Source organism: Anguilla rostrata, chromosome 1, assembly GCF_018555375.3.
Source record: "Anguilla rostrata isolate EN2019 chromosome 1, ASM1855537v3, whole genome shotgun sequence".
NCBI classification, from domain to species: Eukaryota; Metazoa; Chordata; class Actinopteri; order Anguilliformes; family Anguillidae; genus Anguilla; species Anguilla rostrata.
The window spans coordinates 18,424,196-18,446,001 of record NC_057933.1 but is presented as its reverse complement, the minus strand read 5'-3'; the positions used below and the strand labels follow the sequence as shown (position 1 = coordinate 18,446,001).

The following is a 21,806-nucleotide window of genomic DNA, read 5'->3' as shown; positions in this document are numbered from 1 at the left end:
CCTTCAGGTGTGAGTTAGAAAATCCTGAATTGGGCACTTTTGGGTTTGGCCCTTTAGAACTATAATTCCCCATCACTCTGTATGGTGTATACTGAACCTCCTGCAGACTATGCAGAATGGTAAAAGGACAAATTCAAAAGTACACGCCATTTTGTTCAAAATGCTACTTCAAAGACCAGTTTAAAGGTGCAGCAGCTCCTCTGAAGCAGCTCCTGTTAAAATGTCACAGGCTCCAGTGACAGTGGAAAGCAGTAAAGGCAGAGGATCCCTCCCTAAAAAACACATTAGATATCAATTAGAGGTCTGCATCTGGTTAGAATTGAGGTCCGGTTCTGCCTAAACCATATGTCTTTATGACCCAAACCAGCCTAACAAACTCAAGCTAGACTTTAAGTCCGAACCCAATTGAGCCCAATAGCAGAAAGAATAACACTAACGACACCATACTGCACGGTAGAAAATAATTCAGTGTTTCCCACAGGAAAGCTGCTAGTGAAGGTGCTTGTGATTGCGGAATGGGGGGAGCACTGTCTATAATGATCAGAACAGGCTAGCCAGCTAGCTTTAAGATGTTTGCCACTGTCTATAATGATCAGAACAGGCTAGCCAGCTAGCTTTGGTGCCATCTTTCCTTCTGTTCAGTGGCTCACTGAACTTGAGGTGGTGTATTTGTATTGGTCTAAAGTGTGTAATACAACCTCACTTTCTTCCTGTCTTCCTTTCTGATATCTTGCAGAGGGTTCTGGAGGCTGAAGAAAACGGGGATGGTTTCCATGACGATGAAGACTTTGAAGTGGATGCTCCGAAAAGGAAGCATAGAAACAAAGGCCGGGTAAATTTTTCAGACTAAAGACTATTTTTATTGTCCCCATTAATTGCGAAAAATCAATTGCCCCCTCCATCCCATACCCTTTGGATCCATCACAGCTCAGTTGATTTAGGGGACAGTTCATGGGTTGTTTGCTGTCCTCCTGTGTTGGGAAGGTAGAAATCACCAGGCCATGCACTGGGATTCTTGGTTGGATAATCATACAGAAGTGGTATAACTATATGACAATGGCAGGGATGGTATAGAAGTCTACATTGCTCATAATGGAAGGGTTGTTCACTGTGCGGCAATAACTTTTAGTGGTACTTTAGTACAGTACAGTGAAATACCTTGGAAGTATCTGTGAATATAAAAAGAAGAAAATGCAAGGAAAATACTAGTTTGTGTAATGCCTAAATATTTAGGGAAAACTGAAAATGTTTGTTAACATTGTTATTGTTTAAATGCTTAAACAGTATATGATTAACAAGTCAAATTTCAGTGTCATAACTGGAAAATGCCCTTTGTCACTGACTCAAATGAAGAATTATGCCTGTTTGTGTGATTAACACCCCATCCAGACTCTACGGTCTCTGTGCTGTTGTACTATAAGTGATTCTTGCAGTTCTGAATCTCTGCCCAGGCCTGCTTTGGCAGGAATTGGTGACCGGGCTAATGTTCAGTCATCACAGTGACCTCAATCGCTTGATTATATGTCACTTTTAAACAGCCCTCACAAAAGATGGGGAAAAACTGCCAGCAAGCTGAGTGAGATGAGAGGGGCAGATACGATATATGCCCAGATGTGTGCAGGAGAAGATTTACCAGCGTAGAGTTCCCTGCTCTGACCAGATTTGTGGCAAACAAGGATTAATCAAAAGTGACAAAATTTTTGCATTCCTTCTGTAAGCCTTCATTCACCTGGATACAGGCCACTTAGTCCTGCAGTTTGTTACCCAGCAAGTAGAATTTGGGTCTTGTCAAGATTGTGTGTTGTGTGTCATGTGCGCCATTGTTTTTAACGTTGGCACTTTTTCTTCGATGTGTCACATTGAAATTGGCGACCGTTTGTTTTCACCTGGAGAAATTGAAAGTGCTTTCCTTTCGACAGAAGTCATTGAAGAAGGGTTGGTACACTGCCTCGGTCTGAAGGAAACCTGGCTGAGGTTTCACAAAGCTGTGTCTGAAGAAATAGGTTTCTGAGATGCACCATTACAGCAAATTACTGTATAATTTGTTCTTTGACAAACAGTGTCACACAGTGTGCGCTTAATGTCGCTGTGGTTTTGACTGGACATTGTGAATGCTGTAGCCTGCGTGTCCCAAGTGGGGGCGCTGTCTTCACGGTGCAGTTGCTCTGCCTGCAGGGGCGAGGCTCAGGACGCAGGAAGGCGGAGGCAGCGGCTGTGGATGACCAGGACAAGCCATATGTCTGTGACAGTAAGTGTCTGCCACATGCGGTGGACAACACATGCTCTCGGAAAACACACCGGCAGCTACAGTTAGACCTAGTTAGGTCAACTGACAGAAACAATACATTATGTAGGATTTCATTGTCAAAGTGCATAATAAACCTTCAACTCTGATAATACCATAGAATGCCTCTGTTGGGGAGACTACTCTGCTCTAGAATCCTGGGGCAATTTTGCTAAATATTATTGCTTTATAGCTTGCCTTCCAGGATATCATTGTAAGGTTTTCTTAACATTTTCAAATCCGTTTTATTGGTTTAGACATGAAAAAATTCAGACACTCTCCAAAATCCATTAGATTTGTACTCTAAGAAGCACTGCTGAAATATGATCAGTAAATTAACAGGCCAGTCAATGTTTGTTATCGATTATGGTTAATTATGGCTTCCTCTCAGAACAGAATAGTTTTACTAGCCTAACACATTGTGGTATTCCTTCGCTTTGGTTTTCTCTGTCCCTGGGTACAATTTATGCTGCCATCAGTATTCTGAACGCACCAATTAAGAGCGCTGCAGTCTTCCCTTAATTAAGTTGCTGCTGCTGTCTGCACACTGTCCTGTCCTGCCAGTTGAAATCCATTATATAGAGGGCTGCATCGAGCCTTGGTGCTATCTCTAAGTCACATAATTTCCCAGTCTATATTACACCGCACTGGTGTGCTTGTTGAACATTCACATACTATAAAGCACTTGCATTTAAAAAAGCTGACATTTTTACTGTTTTAATTTGGGACAAAGCATTGTAAAAGGCAGCCCAACACAGGGAATCACCTGCTTAAGTGTTTTTTATTCTGTTTCCTCTCAGTACTCCAGTTGGCAATGAGGCTTAATTTGTCAAATAAATTCTTCTTCTGCCTTTTATTCTTGGTGAGAAACTAGGGAGACGGTGCTTCTCAGACAAAACAGACAATACTATGGAATGAAAAGTTAATGTTTCACCACTCAAGGATTCCTTTAATCCCTTAAGTTTTAATGTTTTATTTAGTACATTTATCTCTGGTGTGTTTTGTATCTGGTTGTATTACTTCAGATAAAAGTTCTTGATCAGACAGGATTTAATTATCAGCGCAGATTTTTAATTATCAGATTTCATTAAAATCTTTTGGTCTTATACCAAAAAAAATCTCTTTGGGTTTGAATTCCCTTTTCACATGACAGTATTTTGGATTGGTTTGTTTGGAGTATCCTGACTTGTAAAGCATTTATTGATTTTTTTTTCTTTAGCTTCTGTCAAACGTTTTATTTTCAATTTAACATCCAGTTAATAATGTGGAGGTGTTGAGGAAGTCAGCAAGAAATCAGCCAAAATAACTATTTTCAATTGAATCTCGCTTACTGGACAACTTTTTCCAGAACTGTGAAACTACCCTGTGATAGAAAAAACACATTTATAAAAATCTGATTTATGGCTTGGTCTCTGGAGATTGATAGTTTGTCATTGTGCTGATAAAAAAGCAGGCTGTATAAGATTGCCGACTCTTGAACACATTTACACCATTTGCACTCTTTATTAGAGAAGAAGGGTACTTAAACTTTGAGGGAGTGGATGTGTGGATGATTTGCATAATTTCCTACATCGTAAAGGATCTAGTGTAACTGACTGTAGTCACTCTGGGCTCAAATGATCCTGTCATTATGCAATTTACATTTGAAAAACAGGAGGGGGAGGGGGTTGAGGGGTTGGGCTCTTTCATGTAATGCTAATTCTTTCTGAGTGAAACTTACTCTTGTTTGTTTTCTTCTTTTCTTTTTTTGCTTGTGTCTTCTTTGTTTCAGACAGATACAAACAAAAGCATAACTCAAAAACGACGGCCTCAGGTATCTGGCCTTGTCGCCTTCCTTTCTTCTATGGGGAAATTTGGGCTTGATTAAGGATACGATCACAGACTGCCATAGTTACTCTTCTTTAAACCGTGGAATCAGCATGGTTGCCTTTAACATGATTCTATTCTTGAATACTTCCATTGGACCATTCAAATCTACAGAGTGATCTTTTGGAATTGTTTCTCAGCTACTGCCATACTTTTTCTGAAGCAGATTAACTGGTCATTGCAGCAGAGAAGATCAAATTCCACTGTGGAGACAAACATGTTTGGTCCGAAGTCCTGTGGGATGTTATTGTCATCTGCGCTCTCCTCTGCTGCTCACTAATGTCTTCCTGTTGGCCCTAATCTCTCGACCCAATCAGTAAACCAGTTCCTCTTATTCTGGGCTAAGTCTTCAGGATTAGTCTGTAGGTCAGAATGATGGGGTAGAGGAGAACTGTTAGAATGTTGAGTTGACATTGCAGTTGCACTGTATTGAAGTGAAACTCAGCTAAACTAGATTAATCTTGAATTATATTGAATTTTAGAAATATGTGTACCAAAATACACATTTTGTGCCTTTTGGTCAGTATTGCAGTAGATAACATTATCATAAATATGATGCCTAATGTGATAGTTATCAGTCATGAATAGTATACATTCATTTTAAAATGGCAATTTGTTGTCTTCATAAATATAAACTTTATTTTCCGTGTTCCCCTTCTCCTGTTGACTTATTGAAAGCATTAAGGTCTATATTTAGATCCCCTTATTCCACTATGCTGTGAAGTGTAGAATAAGTATGGCTACAAAACTAGTGATTTAGGTGTATAGTGCTGTGTTGTCTTAGAAAAATGAGTTGTGAAATGTTGTTGCTGACATTCCAGGGCCTTCACCTGCTTTTAGGGCGACCAGGCTTTGGTGAAATATTACTTTTCCAAGGTGAAAACAAAAAGGCTGTCCGCTTGGTCCAAAATGAGCATTGGTTAAATAAAGCTGCGTGGCCAGTTCAGTGGACGTTTGCTGCGTTGTAAAATGGGGGAAAAGGTCCCAGAAAATACAAAGAAACATAAATGATCGTAATCTGTGCATGATGTTGAGACAATCTAATACTTTTAACTCAAGAAGGACCTTCTCTAAAATAACACTGAGAATGTTATAACATCATCTTCTACCATTCATTTTAAGGACATCCCTCAAATAACATTTTAAGGTTCCATACAATATTTAAACAAATGTTCCTGGAACTACTTACTCCATATTAAGTTTCAGTATACTTTTATTAGTACTAATGGTCTGTTTATACTTTACTCTATTAACACCTTTGAACACAGAACTATGCCAAACATAATCTAATATCAGGCAACATCTAAGGAAGTCTGTCCAAAAGATTTGGCTATCCCATGAAACTGTTTGCCCAGGGGATTTCTGGGAAACCTGAATTAATAGCCATATGCTTTTATTACCATATTATATTTATATATTGTCCAGGTGAAAGCTCTAGATCTTAGGTCTTGAGGACTGGTACTGGTCCGGTAAAGTGTTGAAGCTTCTAGAGGTGGTGCTTAAGAGTTCCTGTGTGTTTTTACCTCTCTCAGTCTGTGGGAAGCGCTACAAGAACCGTCCGGGCCTGAGCTACCACTACGCCCACACCCACCTGGCGGAAGAGGAGGGTGAGGACGAGAGAGACTCAGAGCCAGCCCAGTCTCCACCTGCTCACTGCTCTGACAACCACAAACGTAAGGAAGGCTCCACATCTGCCTGCTCCCCTGCTGATATTACAGAGATCACAGTGATTAATTAACGTACTAGTCATGATGTCGTTAAGACATCTGTATTCAGGGTGACTGACAGTGTGTTCATGAGGTGTGTCCCTCTACTGTTGCCATTCACCGGTAGTGTCAATGACCCTCACAGATTTAGGCCCACACTTTGTTTGAAATGGCCTTTTGTAAATATACATGTGAATGTTGTTAGGACCCTGCTTCTCTTTGTGGTCAGTCAGGATAATGTTGGAATTCACCACTTTTGGCAAACACTTTACTAGAGAATAGTAAAAGATTGTTGAACATCATGCAGGCCAGCGGGAAGGTCACTGAAACACAAAACATGTTTGTAGCACAGCAACCTTCAACATACTGTTCATTTGGGTTGGCTTAAGTACCCTCAGAGGCCTTGACATGTCCATGTTATCTGCAAGGGCCTGCAGTAACTGTTCCAGAATTACATATGTTTTGTTAATCAACATTACAAGCTATTGGTCTTGCCTGATATCTTCGCTCAGTGAAGGCAGGGACCTATCCCCTCTCCGGCCACGCAATTTACAACCTACAACCTAGGTCCCTGAGGACTAAGCCAGGCCTCACCTGTTATGCTAAATCATTGATCAATACATACAGGCTTAACTGCGCATACAGAACAAACCTCTGAACAAATGAATGTGTATGTAAATTATTAGTCCAGTCAGTGTCAGACAATGGACAGAAAAACATTTATTATATTTGTTGTGTTTGTCAAAAAATGTGTATTTCCTTGGATCATAATGTTACTGACTCTACACTGGGTCAAATCATTAGATAAGGAATATTCCATAAGGAATACATGCCAGTGAAAAGGATCTTTTATTCACCTTTGATATGGTTGTAACCCTTAAACAGTAATAAATAACCTGAAAACGTCTAGGACGGAGTGTGGCACAGTGGGTAAGGAACTGCGCTTGTAACCGAAAGGTCGCAGGTTCGATTCCCGGGTAAGGACACTGCCGTTGTACCCTTGAGCAAGGTACTTAACCTGCATTGCTTCAGTATATATCCAGCTGTATAAATGGATACAATGTAAAGTGCTATGTAAAAAAAAAGTTGTGTAAGTCGCTCTGGATAAGAGCGTCTGCTAAATGCCTGTAATGTAAATGTCTTTATTGCAGTTTTATACTGAGATATTTTAGGGCCTGTTCAGAGCCCTGGTGTCGATCAGTCGATCAGTTTCTGCCAGCTGATGCAGTGGTCCTGTTCTCTCTGCTCCTCACAGCTCAGAAGGGCCCTGATGGCACAGTTATTCCCAATAACTACTGTGACTTCTGCCTGGGTGACTCAGGCAGCAACAGGAAAACAGGCCAGGCGGAGGAGCTGGTGTCCTGCTCTGACTGCGGCCGCTCCGGTGAGTTCTTTCCTCTCGTTCCGCTATCCCAGCATCCCAAGCTCTGCCTCCCCGCTTTCATTACAGCTTCGCCGTGGCCAGCAGCTCACCAGTGCTTTTTGTTTTTTGCTCCATCGCCCCACAGCACTCCTCGCTTGGCTAGGGGGAGATTTCCATTAGGAAGGCAGAGAGCTCCACTTCCTGTTTGCCCAGAGCCACTTTTGCACAACCTAGTTTTATTTGGCTTTTAAATGTTCAAGGAAACAAACAACCAATAATACTGGAGAGTATTGCAGCTGGTATGTCAAACAAACTATGCACCACTGCCCTGTGGCACACTGACCCAGTTTTATCACTGGAGTCTTCGCACAGGTGTAATGAATGTGTGGTAATAAAGAGGCAAACAGAGGAGCACTTTTCTCTTCTGACTGGATGTTTATAAATCACTGCCTTAGGTCTAAAGAAAGTCAAAAGAACCCAGTAGAACCACTTCAGGGGTCCAAGCTCTGCAATCCAGATGCAAGTCAGATCTACGCTGATGCGTGGCAGTGTGTCAGACTGAAAGGCCGGTGCATTGGCTTTCTCTCACAGTTGCTTTAAAGGCCTTTTTATTTCAAGTTGTTGCCCACACACTTTCTTTAACCTGGCATCCGATAAATACTCATACCGAGATAAAATTCAGTTAAGTGTACTCACTACTGCCTTCAATATTCAGTAATAAAACACCAGATGGAAATCACCCATACATCCAACAAGACAGAGAAGAGCGCATCTCACGTGATCCAACTGGAAAACAAACATAAAAAATAGCTTTACACAGCTCTCTGACATGAAGTCACAAAAGTATCTGACATGACCACATGTTTCTAATATGAAATGGTGTGCAGTTCTATTTGTGAAAAATTGCATTCATTCATGCACCATCCTTACAAAAGCAGTTGGTTGCAGCTGTAAGGATTGTCCTTCCAAAGCTTAGCCTGTTTTGTTCAGCATGATAGTGGTTGTGAATTTAGCTTCAGTGGCTGTTTTGTTTCTGTTGTATGGAGGAGTGTTGTGTGTTGCATGTATTGTAGGCTCTTCAGTATTGCTGTTGGTGTGGACTGCTGCCCACTGACTGAGTATTCTGGCCTCTGCAGTTTTGTCACATGCTGGACCTGTTTTACCTGGAATAATAATACCCACTGAACCCCACCGTGTTTAAATGATATACAGCTCTGTAGTTGCTGCACTAAATGAATCAATTCAACATTTAAGATACATTTTAATGTACACATGCAAGTGGTGTCTTTTTATAACCTCATTTTCTCTAACCCAGAGAAGATGTATCATGAACAAGGAAAATATAAACCTTGATAGTGACCTCATTTCCCTTTTTTCATGCACTGAAGGCAAGTCTGCAATCTTTTTTAATGAGGCACGTTAAATTAGCTGCTGAAAGATGCTGCAGGTTTTTTATGGGCCTTGGGTGGGCTAGACTAATCCGGGAGCCATGTCACGTTTTTTTTTTTCTTTTACGGGCTTCCTTGTTGGCAGCTTCGTTTCCAAGTGTCACAAAGTTTCTTCGCTTTCATGTTCCAACCTTTGGTTTGTGTTCACACTGTACATCTGAAGTACGACTCAGCTTCTGTCTGTCTGTACGCCGTAGATCTCCTCTGTAGGATAGAGTTTGAAAGTCTGTGTGAGGTCATATTCATCAAAATTGCATTGACGTTAAAATTGTTAATCAAGGCCATATTTCCTTTTGAAGAGAAACATTTTCCCTCACTGTCATTTTTTTGTTGTTGTATTTTTCCATTGTAGTTCAGTCCAGACCACTTTGAAGTTACAGGAGGTTCACTGGTTTTTCAACAGGTCGAATGTCACTATTCTTGTAGTGACAATGATGCTGTCGGCTTACAACACCGTTTTTCTTCTTCAGCATTGACTAGAGCTGCTTGGCTGGGTGTGTCTTTGATGGTGAGAGAACTAATTGGCGGATTGGATTGCTTTAAGCGCTAGACTGTTTACAAAGTACCATAGACAGAACAAACACCCTGTACTCATTGAAGCAATTTAGGAAAAGTTCTCGTTTTCTGGGGATGCTGCTGGGAAGTTTTCGCTTAATTGTATTTGGCCCAGAAGTACAGTAATGACTACTGTCAGTTCAGTATCAGTTGCTATTGCTGTCATGGAGGGCACTAGATGTGTTTTTAATCAGTAACTGCTCCTACCGTGACTCACACAGTCAATAAATACTGCAACATCAGCAAAAGGCTCATTTGTTATCTTGGAAACTGTTGTAAACTCAGTGATCAGTGAATTAGTGGTTTTAAAAAACAGCTCTGGGAAGGCAGTGGAAATGTTTTATAGCAGAATGGTTATTATAGCATTTTATTTATAATCATGTGGGATGGTTCAAGTTGGCCAGTCTTAAATAATTCTCTCTTAGTAGTGTCTTCCTGAGGTTTCCTATTTGAGTGTAGACTGGATTTAAGGACCACGCGTGTTCTCACAGATAAGGGAGGAGCTTGTTTAGGAGACTTCCCTGGCTTCCATGCAGGTTAACTTCTTTTTGATGGCTTGTTGTTCAAGATAAATAAAATCCAGTTTTAAAACCATTGCTGGAAAACGCCTGACTGAGTGAATGCTGATTTCTGTATCAGACAATCATGTCTGAAATTGCTTACATTTGGACCCATTATCCATGTAATGCCAAATGTTTACTGAAATGACTTGATTTAGGTTAAATAACTAACAAAAAGCAGTGGTCTGAGAATTTTAGCCTGTATCCTTTTGGTTATAAAACCTATTCTATGCAGATTTATACAATTTATACTTCATGTGGAATGCATCTTGTCTTGCATGTCTGCTCAGTCAAAGACGATGTGCTATCTGTGTGTGGTGCATTGGAAACCACCGCTAACAGCAAGCCGTAGATGTGCTTGTGTGTGCTGCAGACCAAATACAGAAATGGAAACTGCACGGCTTTGCATAAGTTATTAGACTGTGTCAAACAATTCCCAGGGGGCCGCAGTGCTGATTTTTGTAGTTTCCTTTCAATCAGCTGCCAATTAAGGCCCTGAGAGCAAGGTTTGTGGATTCTTTAGCTAATCAATGACTGAAATGTAATCAGCTCAGCTGTGTTTGCAGTCAGGCCCTTATGGAAATGCTAAACATTTCATAATTCTCTCTTCTGTGGGATTAACTTTCATTTTTTATATTACATAGTGTAATCCATTAAAAGGAAAATTAATATCCCCTTATTGCTTGTACCTAATCTGAGGTGAGCCATTTAATGCAGTGTTTTTGAAAACCGTATGTTTTCTGATCTGATTAGTTATTTACTGACATTTTAGCTTCTCAGAGTTCATTTTGATATAGGTCACACATTAATTGGGTTAAATTGGGAATAAAGGCATGCTGTTCTTTGGTAGCTTTTGGTAACCTTCTAGAGAATATGTTTTACCTGCATTCAGTGTATCCCACAATTCATGTTGATTTAGTGTGAGTTTTCTATCAATTTAGTGTTGGCTTGAATAATTAAGATTAGAAATTTGGAATGTTTATCTCTGTGTCCTTGCTCATTGCTTATAGGATGGGTAGAAATGGCATTCTATGTTTCATTTCATGTTTTCATTGTTTGCATCCATTATCAATTATTTCTCCATGAGACATACTGTTATTCATTATTCGTGTTGTACTATTGCTATCAGAGTAGTGGTTTTTGAAATGTTGAACCTGGAATCAGTTCCCTGCACTTTTTTCTGATAAACTGTTTGGTGGCTCATAGTTATAAGCAAATGTATGGAGGGAACATCTTGCAGGAAACCATGTTTTCTGGCAGTCCCCATTCCAGGCTGTTCAACTGAAAGAGGAAATAACACGCTGTGCTCCACAGTACACAATAGCCATTGCGTGACTTGGCTGACTGATATGTCATGGCCATTAAACGTATTGCTTTGTTGCCCCTCTTCCACAAGTTTGTGGTGAATTAAAGGGACGGCCATCTTTCAAATCTTTATGACACACAGTAGTTGGCGCTCTGGTATCTCCTGAGATCTAAACTGCAGTTTAGCGAAGTGGTCCATGAGGTACACCAGCGCCCCTGCCCTCGCTCCCTCCCGCCCCTTTCCCCTACTCCTTACCTCTTACCTGCTTTCTGCTATCGCCACTCAGAAATGAAGGAAATTAAGACGCATAGGCCTGTGACAAAGCTTGAGGCCTAGTTGACTGCTTTGTAGTTGTTGCTGTGTGTTGCCATACTGCGGTGCTGATATATTCATCATACATGTCAGCTGGACGCATTGGAGGGAGAGACGAGAGGAAGATGGGCGGGGCCGAGGAATTGTTTGGTGCCACGTCCGAAAGCGACGCGTCCACGTTTCACGGCTTCGACGACGATGAATTCGATGAGCCCTTGTCGAACGGCAGCGTGGCGTCGCCTCGGTGCAGATAGAGAACAGAAACAAACTTTAAAAAATGACAGAAAAAAAGACAGAAACCTCTGACAAAAGTCTGCTGCTTCTTTTTTAATTGATTTTTGTTTTTAGTGGAAAGCACAACTGTTCTCTTCAGAAGAGGAAAGCAATTGTTATTTTTATCTTTAGTGGAAAACTTCTGCTTTTTAATAAGTTAGGAATATTATTATTTTTATGTAAACTTTGAAAAGCAAAGAGCAATGGACAGTGTCTGCCTGAATTATGTGCTGACTGTGTGTAAAACAGAAGAATCTCTTCTTTGGATTTTTTTTTTCCCTGGAGGGGAAATGCAGTTATTTTACAAAAAAAAAAAAACTATGGAACATTTGGATTTAACTGTACAGTGTGGTGTAGGACAGACCTGCCAGCAAAGTGGGATTTGATTTAAAACAATGAATAAAAAGACTATTGGGAGAAACGCAATTAATGTCAAACGAAACCAGCTTGTTTTGTGCGACAGAGAAGTCTGGGCAGAGGAAACGAGGCTTAATGGAACCATTTTCAACAGCGGCCCCTGCCTTGGTGAAGAAAAGGGCTCCCGCTGTCTTTACCTCTGGATTGCAATAATGTGAAAGTGAAGGAATAAGTGACTTCTGGGGGAGAGAGTTTGGCTTGCTGTTACCATGGAGAGAGGGGGAAACCGCAGTGGGGGTCCTGGTGGAGGGAGAGAGGGAAGGCGTGCCTGGCTGGGGGCAGTTAGCTGAAAGGTAAGAGCCTATTGGCGTTTCCTTCTCATGCTTTCTGTGTGGGCCAGCTCTTCTGGGCTCTGCTTATAGGAACATTGGGGACAGCAGTGCCCATGAGATGGTGGACATGGATGTTAACACTGTAATTAAGTGCTGGCTAGTCCTGTTCAAGGTGACTGAAATTAGATAAAGCCAACTAATTGGATATAACCACATACCAGTATGGCACACAGTGACTACCTATCAGAGTTCCCATAGCTCACATGTGACAGACTTATACATGGGAATCCAGTGTCTTAACCAGGCATGAGCTTTCATGATCTTGTTTCATTGAAAATCACATTGCCTTCTCTTGAACTGACTGAAGAATGTACATGTCTTCATTTGTCTAATAGGGGAACTTAATATGACAACTAAGAATATTGGATTTGGGCATATTCCCAAACCACAAATCAATCTCTCAACCCAGCACCGTGTGCTCTTCAGTGAAGTTCAGAGAGTAGCTTTATAGAAACAGCTGATGGCTCTCTGCTCTCAATCCCCCCTGGTCTGCCTGACAGCTGAAGCTGTTTGTTCTCTGCCTGAGTCTGAAATGTATCTTAAGAGTGGCAAAATCCCATTCACACATCTAAGTTGTATGTGAGAAGATAGCTCATGGAACCTCCTTACCAGCAGGCTCTTTTTTGCACATTTGCAGCATACTTCTCTTGTAAGCGAGAGACGTACACTATGCACAATGGCTAGCCCATCAGCAGCTGGAGCGTTTCTCTTCAGAGTGATGCCGCTCGAGATACAGACGGCATTTATGAATCAGCCGGAAAGCCTTTTGCATTACTGCATTATGTTAACACTGCAATGTGTACCTTTCCCTGTGGGTTTCTCCATGGGTGATAAGGTTACTGTGCGATATAATTGACCAATCTAATTAGCTGGGCTTAGCCCTCTGCTGAAAAAGCCCTTTCAGTGGCCATTGTGCCAGAATGAGGCTGAGTAAGTGGATCACTGTCACACAGCCATCAGCTGACTGCCAAATAGAAATAATCGCCATTCCATTTGGGAGGAATGCCGACTCAGTCAGACAAAAAAAGCTTTCCGTGCAGAAATTAAAGCCTTAAAACATGCCACATGTAACGTAGGATTTGAAAAGTACAATGATTTTAAAACAGGAAAGTATATACCTATAGATAGACATAATATTTTAGGATTTTGTTGAAAGAGCCCTTATTCAGGGCATCTTAAACTGGACATTGTGGATACAGTTGGATACTGTTGAGCTTTGAACCTGCAGCCCTCCTGTTACAGGTTGCATAGCATTTCACAGACAGTTTAAAAAGGATTAGAATGCCTCCTATATATAGTTTGCCTGAACATTTTAGGTTCAGACATTAAAATTTATGCAATTTATGAGAAAATGTAAAAAACTGGCTATTGATTTTTCTCATACACAACAGAGATCCGGTCCATACTAGAAATAGTGCTCAAGGAATGTCCAGACAAACAAAGCATATTTTCAAGTCCTATTTTTCGGCAGATTAAAGGGTGATTTAGCTGGCGAAAGGGTGCCCAAATCTGCCAGTTCACCTGAAACCCACTTTGACTCATTCAGAGCAGACCGGGGGATTGTTGATAGGACAGAATGGAGTTTTGCTATTTGCCAAAGAGTTAGTCACACAGACTCACAGTGCATCTCAAATGTCTATCATAACAAGATAATAATGATAATGAAAGATATCAAGATAATAAACTCTAATGAAATGTGGGCTACTTAGTCATGACAGGTTAGTTTTGACTAAGACAGGTTAGTTTTGACTAAGACTTTCCTGTTGTAGACCTTTTAGGGACCAGTTTATTCATATGTTTGATCAGATGCACTACTCTTCACACAGTAGTCTACCACTTATCTAGTGTAAACTGCCCCTTGACTTTACCAGACTGGTTGCTCTCTCACCTTTTCTAATTGTTTTACCATTGTCATGTTGCCCATTCAAAGACAAGTCCTGCCCATTCCCTTCCCAGGAACGCTGAGTCAAGCGGATCCTGAGTGATCAGCCAACAGGACAGCAGTCAACAGGAATCAGCCACAGCCTCCACTCCCTGGCCCCCTCGCACCCCCACACCCCCTTCCATGGACCACAGGAACCCCAGCACTGACCAGCTCTCCCACTGTCTTGCTCTGCCCCTGCAGATATGCAGACAGACAGGCAGGCAGACAGACAGATAGACGCTGTCCCGAGCACGTGCAATAAAGTCCCAGACACCCTGGAATTTAGAAGAAGAATACCCCCTCCCCCTCCCAGGCTGAGCTGGGACTCGAACTTTGAAGATGACAAAAGCAATTATGACAAAAAGAAAGAGAAATTATGAAAATAAATCTTAACATGTTTCAGGCACCATTGCCCACAGCCCAGTTTGAAACACTTTTACTTTTGGTTGTTTCAGTTATCTGGTCTCGACATCCTCTGTAAAAAGTTTTAAGTCAAAATAAGAGGCACTAAAGAGCATTTTGTAACATCACTGGCCATAGTAAGAACATCAGTAGGCATCTGCATTGTTTGCCCACATCCTTATTTGCTACACAGAATAATAACACAGCCAGTCAGAAGACGTTTTGTCCAGCATTATGCAAGAGAAGCAAACCTTTGTCTGACAACTGCTCTAAAAACTCAGTTTAAAGGGGGTAGAAGTGGAAGATTCCATGCGATATTGTGATCTCCTCTTGCGAACTGCTTGACTTTTTGCCATCGCCTCCAGAGAATCGGCCTGCTCATAAATTCTTACCAGAATATTTTTTTTCCAGGAGGAAAGAAGGCGATGTCAGGGGAGAGAGGGACGGCATGCTTGTAGAATTGTGTCAGTGAGCGGAAGCTTCTCAGAAGAGAGGGAAGGAGCTTTGAGAAATAACTTTGCTTTGAAAATCTGTGAGGATTCCCAGTAATGGCTTATTTAAGGCAGTTCTGAGAAGTGGAGCCAATCTCCGGTTCCTTAAGGCAAGCAATGGACCAGCTCAGAGTTACAAAAAAAAAAATCCACTGAGACAGTATGTCACCCTGTCTCATCCGAATTGAAAATGCCAACTAGATGGGAAATGCAAACCGACACTGCACAGTATAAATGCCGGCAGTTTGCTTAGGCTGCCCCCTGATCAGGAAAGGTTACAGCTCAGGACGTGGTTCGTAAATGTCACTGCCTGACCGTGTGCCCCCAGCATTGTATGCTGTCACCCATTCCTCTGGGCCCGCACCATCTTCTCTGACATATCAGAGTCAAAAGGTTTGGCGCTGAGCTCGGCCTTGACTTGGACAAGAAGTCAAGCCTTGACACCCGGACCTGCCCCTGCTCCCCTTTACGAAGTTGTGCAGTTGCAGTGTCACTGAGCTGACTGGCGGAGAGAGGGAACTGGGAACCTGCTGAAAGTGGCTCCTGTCTCCAAACATAGGGGTTGTAGTTCATATTTCTAATATAACTGTGAGCGGGTAAATGTGGACAATAGCCAAGCCACTGTGAAACATGGTAATGCTTAGCCGAAATATTTGTTTTTGCTGGTGGGGCGTGGGGAGGGGGGGTACATATAAGTCTTCTCGCAATAGAAGTACCAGAAATTTGAAGTGTTCTGGAAGATAGCATCAAACCCACTTTGTCTTTCACCCTGTATTCTGGAACTTGAACCTTCTGAAATGTATCCAGACCTCTTTTGAAGAATCCACAGTTGTTTTCTTGTTGGTGATGTCTTACAACATTTGTGGCTGGATCTGCTGACTCTGTTTAGCACGTTGTTTCACATTCGTTTATGTTTTTCCAGTACCTTCCTTTGTTTCTTGACCTCAGTAGATGCTCAGGCATTTTGGACTTACTGAAGTTCTGTAAACTGTGCCGTATCTAAATATGCTCAAATTTCAATGTAATCAGTTGTCCCACAAGGAAATCTTTTGAGAAGGAAAAGCAAATGGGTCTTCCAAAACTCTTAACATGTTTCCCATTAGGACTGTTTGATTTCAGTGTATTGTTTCAATCTTGTGTTTTCTTGTGTGTTCAAAAGTAAAATAGGACTTCATCAGGACTTCCTTTTGTCTCTCGCTAGACTGACCAGAGGTACAGTTGCAATGTTATGTGAATGAGGATTTTCTCTCTTTCTCCTTAGCTATTTTACATTTACTCCTAGTCCTGACAATGTTGCATAGCTTACTCACCTTTGAACCCTCTTTAAAATAAGCCATTATTATGGGAAAGAGAAGGATGTATGCCATCCACTTGAAAGCGGCAGGCAGTTTGTTAGATTTAAAAATATGATGGATAATGTTCTTAATGAATTAAAGTCAGCGAATTGTAAACCCTGAGAGTGAATGCAAAAGAAAATAATTTCAATACCAAGGAGTATTCCTCTCAGGAAATGCATATATTGCAATCTGAATGATTAAATACGACAGCTTGTAAACAAAGCCACCATTGGGACAAACTGCAAGACAAATCAACTGAGGAAACTCAGCACTGTAAGGATCCGTTACCACTGCTGTCAAAACACTGGACTGTTTCATTCTTTTTGGTGCTTATAATAATGACATGGAATGAAATCCTAATCACATACAATGATGGACTTGTAATGAGACTACAATGTAGCTGTTAAACGCCTGCTAATAAGTATTGTTTTTCCTGATTAAGCAAACATATGGACATTTGTGTTAAGACCACTACTGGTTTAGAGTCACAGGCTGACAGACTTAGTGTCACTGAGAGGTTTGCATTCATACTTGCAATTGCAACATGAGCCATAGTATGTTTATATAATACCTTTATTTGCTGCAGTCTTATCTGTCCATGTTGGTTTTGGGTTTTCTCAGGATCAGTAAAGTGTAGTTTCCCTGGGTTCTCAGCTCTGTAAAATATCAGCTCATTGAAAGTAAATGGCCTAGCATAAACAGGACAGTTCTTTTGGCATCAAGCTGAGGCATGGAATTTCTGATATCGCATTCCTCACCCCAGTAAATCCCAATTTCTTGACTTGAAATAAATTGATTATTTTGTTCTGTCCTAAAACAGGTCACATGGTGTCCTGTCTAATTAAGATTCAGTATGCTCTGAGGTCTCTGGTGGGTGAGGGAGAAGGTTGCATTTTCAGACAGAAATAATCCATGCATCATTGGTTTGTGGAAGATGACTGGTGTAATAGACTTATTGTGTATCGTCCTGTGGGGAAGCTTCTGTAGGCTTTCAACTTGTGTTCCTCTGATTGTATTCCACAGACAGTGAAGGAAAGAGGTGAATCTGTAGCTGTACTAACAGCATATTTCATTTTATTTGTTAATTCTGTATTGGCTATTATAAGACACTGAAGTGATTTGCATAGAGTAAGTACCCTGTTAAAGGGTAGCTGAGAAATTAAGTTTAAGCCCATTGTTTACAAGAGCATTTCTTTAACCACTATACTACACTGCTGTCTTTATTTGATCAGAAACATTACATTCTTACTTTTGCTATGTACTGTCTTTAATTATAGTGAAAAGACTGAGCCCTGTGACTTAGGTTGGATTCCAGTGCAGGAAGGTTGGCAGTTTCTTACAGATTCTAGATGTTTCTCAGCTGATGGTCTTATGAAAAGCTAACTAAAGTGTAACAGATGTCACATTCTGTCTTGATGTAAGCTAGAGGTCACAAATCTGGTGGAAAGGCCCAAAGTTTTCTTTCAGTGGAGAACGCCAACTGCACTTCAGCTAAACACATGCAAGCTTGTGGCCAAACGGTGCAGGAACAGGTGATGAAACCAGCGGCATCACCTTGGTTTGACATCTGGCCTTTGAAGAGTCATGGGAAATGCAGAGACGGCACACCACAAAAGATCAGTAAGATTGCGATAGGCTGCAGCCCGCTTGTCAGGATACGTTCTCTTGTTAATTCACTGGGAAAAAAGGTCAGCAGGTTCCAGAGCAGCCATCCCTGGGGCCTGCGTGCTCCAGTCAGCTTGGCCATGGTCCATTTGACGTGCCACGAAGGGGAAAAGCCTGACATGTAAGAGTTGAGTGGTGGAAGCATTGCGTAAAAAAAGTAATACAACCTTTGCATAAGTCAGCAACCTTTATGCAGTACATTACAAAAGGTGACTCAAAACAGTTTACGGATGAATAATAGGAAGTGCTGAGGACTGGAAAATTGTTCTCTGTATCTGTGAGCAGGTTAAGAACATCTCATCTAGAGCTTCAACAGTGCAGGAGTTGATTCACTTGGCAGATTTTTTTGTGTCAGTAGCATTCAATCCCCAGCCGTAGTTAGAGTGCAGCCTTGTAACAGGAGTCTAGCCCTTTGGAAGGTCCATAGTTTCACTCTGTTATTAGATTGCCCCAGGCAATCATTGGACGTACCGGTGGGCCAAATAAAATCTGCAGTCCACTGCCTTTGCACTTGCACAATGCTAATGTGAAGGAGGCATCTCTGAAATGCCCCTTGATGTCCACATTTTCCTAACAAGAGATCTGATTAGCATGGTAAGCTAAAGACCAAGGTTCCATGATGGGGGACCACCTTCAATAGAGGACATTGACTATACTGAGCTCCATAATTGCTGTCAGGGCAAATAAAATAGTTATATAGTTATACTAGCGGCAGTAACAAACAGACCTATTTATTAATTCCCAGTCATTGTACAGCTTTGTTATTTGGAATCCCCAATCACTCATGTATGAAGTCAGGCAGAGGTGAATGAAAGTGGCAGTTTGAGTTTGATAGGGGGCTGTCTTTCTGTGATTGTCTTTAAAATCATCAAGGCACTGTGCGAGTTTCCCTGTGAACTGTGTTGTTTGTAAAACTCGTGTTAGTCGAAGCGTGCACCAGGAACTGACTTGTGAACCCACATTGGAAACCGTTGCCTTCACGTCTGCAAGGCATTGTCAGGACTGTACATCACCGTGGCGCTTGGCCGAGTTGATCTGCTGCCAAGCTAAAGCACAGCACAGCACGGCTGCTTTTCACATCAAACGCACCAGGAAGTGGTCATGCTCGCCTCTTTTTAGGTGTGTAGCTGTTTGCTTGTTCTCTCTCTGTGTGTCTCTCTCTCTCTCACTATTACTCGCTCAAGGCCTCTTGCATGGCATTGGAAAGCTGTCTGTGTGCATAGAAATATTCCAGTCTGGTTTTATATCAGGCCTGTTATCTTCAGCAAAACCAGGCTACGTTGTAAACTGCCCTGAAGTTGTCGGCGGTGAAGGAAGGGGAGGGGAGATCAGTGATAGCCCTTGACATGACCCTACTTTGTTCACAGTAACATGTGTTGTGATATAAACAAGGGGAAAATGACCACTCACTAAACTACTTGATCATTTTCCGAGTATGTTTTCCAGTTGAATTGTCATCAGAATTGCATTTAACCGTTGGTCAATTTATCTATGTGGCATGTAAAGAATGTAAGCCACTGGACTGTGTGTGCTCTTGTGTAAAGCAGAGAGATAAAGGTTAAGGCCATGCAGATGATCGAAATACAGGTACTGCCACAAACACACACACACACACACACACACACACACAAACATATACACACATAAAAAGCTGTCAGAGACTGTTTACTCAAATACACCAATGAAGCACACGCTGCATGGCCTTCCTCACTGAACTCAAGTCCAAGTTTCTTATTCTCTTGTTCCCTGAGTTTCCTCAGGAACTTGTTCAGTGTTTCAGCCACTCCTGTTGGCTGAGAAGAAAATGGGGTAATCCCAGCCTCCACAGATGCAAATTGTGTTTATTTGCTAGAACCCCACAAATATTTAACCACACATGGAGAAACTTCAGTAGCAGCCTCGGGAACTCCATGTTTGCTTGTTACTTGTGAGTTCTTAGCAATGTCAATGAACCTCAAACAAATGGGTTTAGCGCACTTGTGAGCAACAGTTGTCCTCACTGAATGAGGCCACGGAGTCTGTGTTAAAGGTAGCAGATGGTTTTCACTGAAGTCTTGTACAGTCCTTATACCTCTTAAAGGAGTCAATGAAAGCTGCATCTCAGTGGTTCCGCTCCAAGTTGTAGTGGAGCTGACTTGAGTTCAGAATGACTGTTGTAAACTGATTTTATTTTCAATTGTAAATAACCAAAATGGTAAAAAGTCTTTGTTAGTGAAACTATTTTTATTGTTCCAGAAGGAAATAAAGAATGAGACTCCTATTCTTGCCTGGATTATTGGTGTTTTAATGGGTCAGTGGTGTGCAAGTGAGCGTGAGTGGTCAACCAGATGCACCTGGAGACCATGACCGGAGTCTAAACCGTGACCAGGCTGAAGAGGTCCAATTAGAAGCTACATTAACTCTAAAACATAGGGGTATGTCTTCATACTGGTGCATTGTTAAAATATAAAGAAGAAAACAAAGGCTAGAACCAGAAGGAAAAACTAAATATGAGTTTATATTTAAGGTTTGTGTTCATATAATGTTTCTAAATGCTAATGATAACATGAGCGAAAGGGATGTTCAAATGGTTTCGTTATTTTTAATCCCACCCCTTAAAGAATGTCTACTCTAGCTCTTACCTCTGACTCAAAACCCTTTTAACTGAACTCATACCGGAAAGATTGCATAAGCAGTTAGTTGATCTTGGGCCTCATGTAGTTCAATAATTACAGTTGCTGTATATAACCACTACAACAGAAGTACTGTAACCATATCACTGTCATTTATCGTAGTTCGTTAACTGCCATCAAAACCTGTCACACGAATCCCTGCATTTCCATATCAGCACTAGGCAGGCTTGTACTGTTATGTACAGCAGACTGTTAGTTATCTCACTGACACATTTACCAGTGTTTGCATATCATTTGTTTGCATAGGTATGAATGGGCATAATGATATCATGGAACAGCTTCATGGTAGTTATGAACATACAATGTCTTGATTATACTTCACTACAGAGCCTTTGTCTATATTTGGTAACTAGACTTATGGTGGATTTCTAACAGTTTAGGACTCAAGTTGATGTGTTTGTAAATGCTAGTGTAATTCACTGTACCTTGTATTTGATTCGCTTTCATTTTCATTTAGTTTCACCATTTTGACATTTTGGATATTCCGCATTCCTGGGACATGCATTAGTAGCTCATACAAAGTAGTGGAATGTCTACATGTCCACATTTATGTGTATTGTGACCAAATTGTGCTTTCTATGTGACCATGATTTTGACCTTGCTGTCGACGCATGACTTGCATGCATTATAAAGTCAAATGGAAAAATACATAAAGGAGTTGCTCTTTGCTGTTGTAAAGTTGTAAAGACATGCATCTCCATGCATGGACATAGATAAGTCTGCTGGGTGTAGTTCAGAGGCCTCAGGTCATTATTACATTGTGAAGCGTTTCTGAGCACAATGCAGCACGCTCCTGTTCTAACGCAGCTCATGGTTGCACGGCATCCTGAGAAATGCTTCCAGTTCCCTGAGCTCATCAGAGGCGGCCACAGTGTGCCTGGATCTCTCAGATA

The 21,806-nt window shown here is 41.4% G+C and overlaps 1 protein-coding gene across 5 annotated transcripts in view; it reads left to right on the top strand.

Annotated features, from left to right (window-relative positions):
* The window catches only part of LOC135250674 (zinc finger protein DPF3-like), a 49,646-nt gene that overhangs the window by 21,299 nt on the left and 6,541 nt on the right, over window positions 1-21,806 (top strand). The window contains exons 5-11 of one of the 5 annotated variants that reach the window (XR_010328983.1): window positions 737-832; window positions 2,176-2,248; window positions 4,056-4,097; window positions 5,683-5,823; window positions 7,112-7,240; window positions 11,494-12,383; window positions 14,379-20,501. Coding sequence is in view for 3 of the 5 variants with exons in the window: in XM_064327259.1 (XP_064183329.1) it covers window positions 737-832; window positions 2,176-2,248; window positions 4,056-4,097; window positions 5,683-5,823; window positions 7,112-7,240; window positions 14,379-14,407 (510 nt within the window). In the remaining 2 variants the exon portion in view is untranslated. Of the gene's footprint in view, window positions 1-736; window positions 833-2,175; window positions 2,249-4,055; window positions 4,098-5,682; window positions 5,824-7,111; window positions 7,241-11,493; window positions 12,384-14,378; window positions 20,502-21,806 lie in introns of those variants that run through there. The other 4 variants (XR_010328984.1, XM_064327259.1, XM_064327230.1 and 1 more) reach the window with 4 other exon arrangements.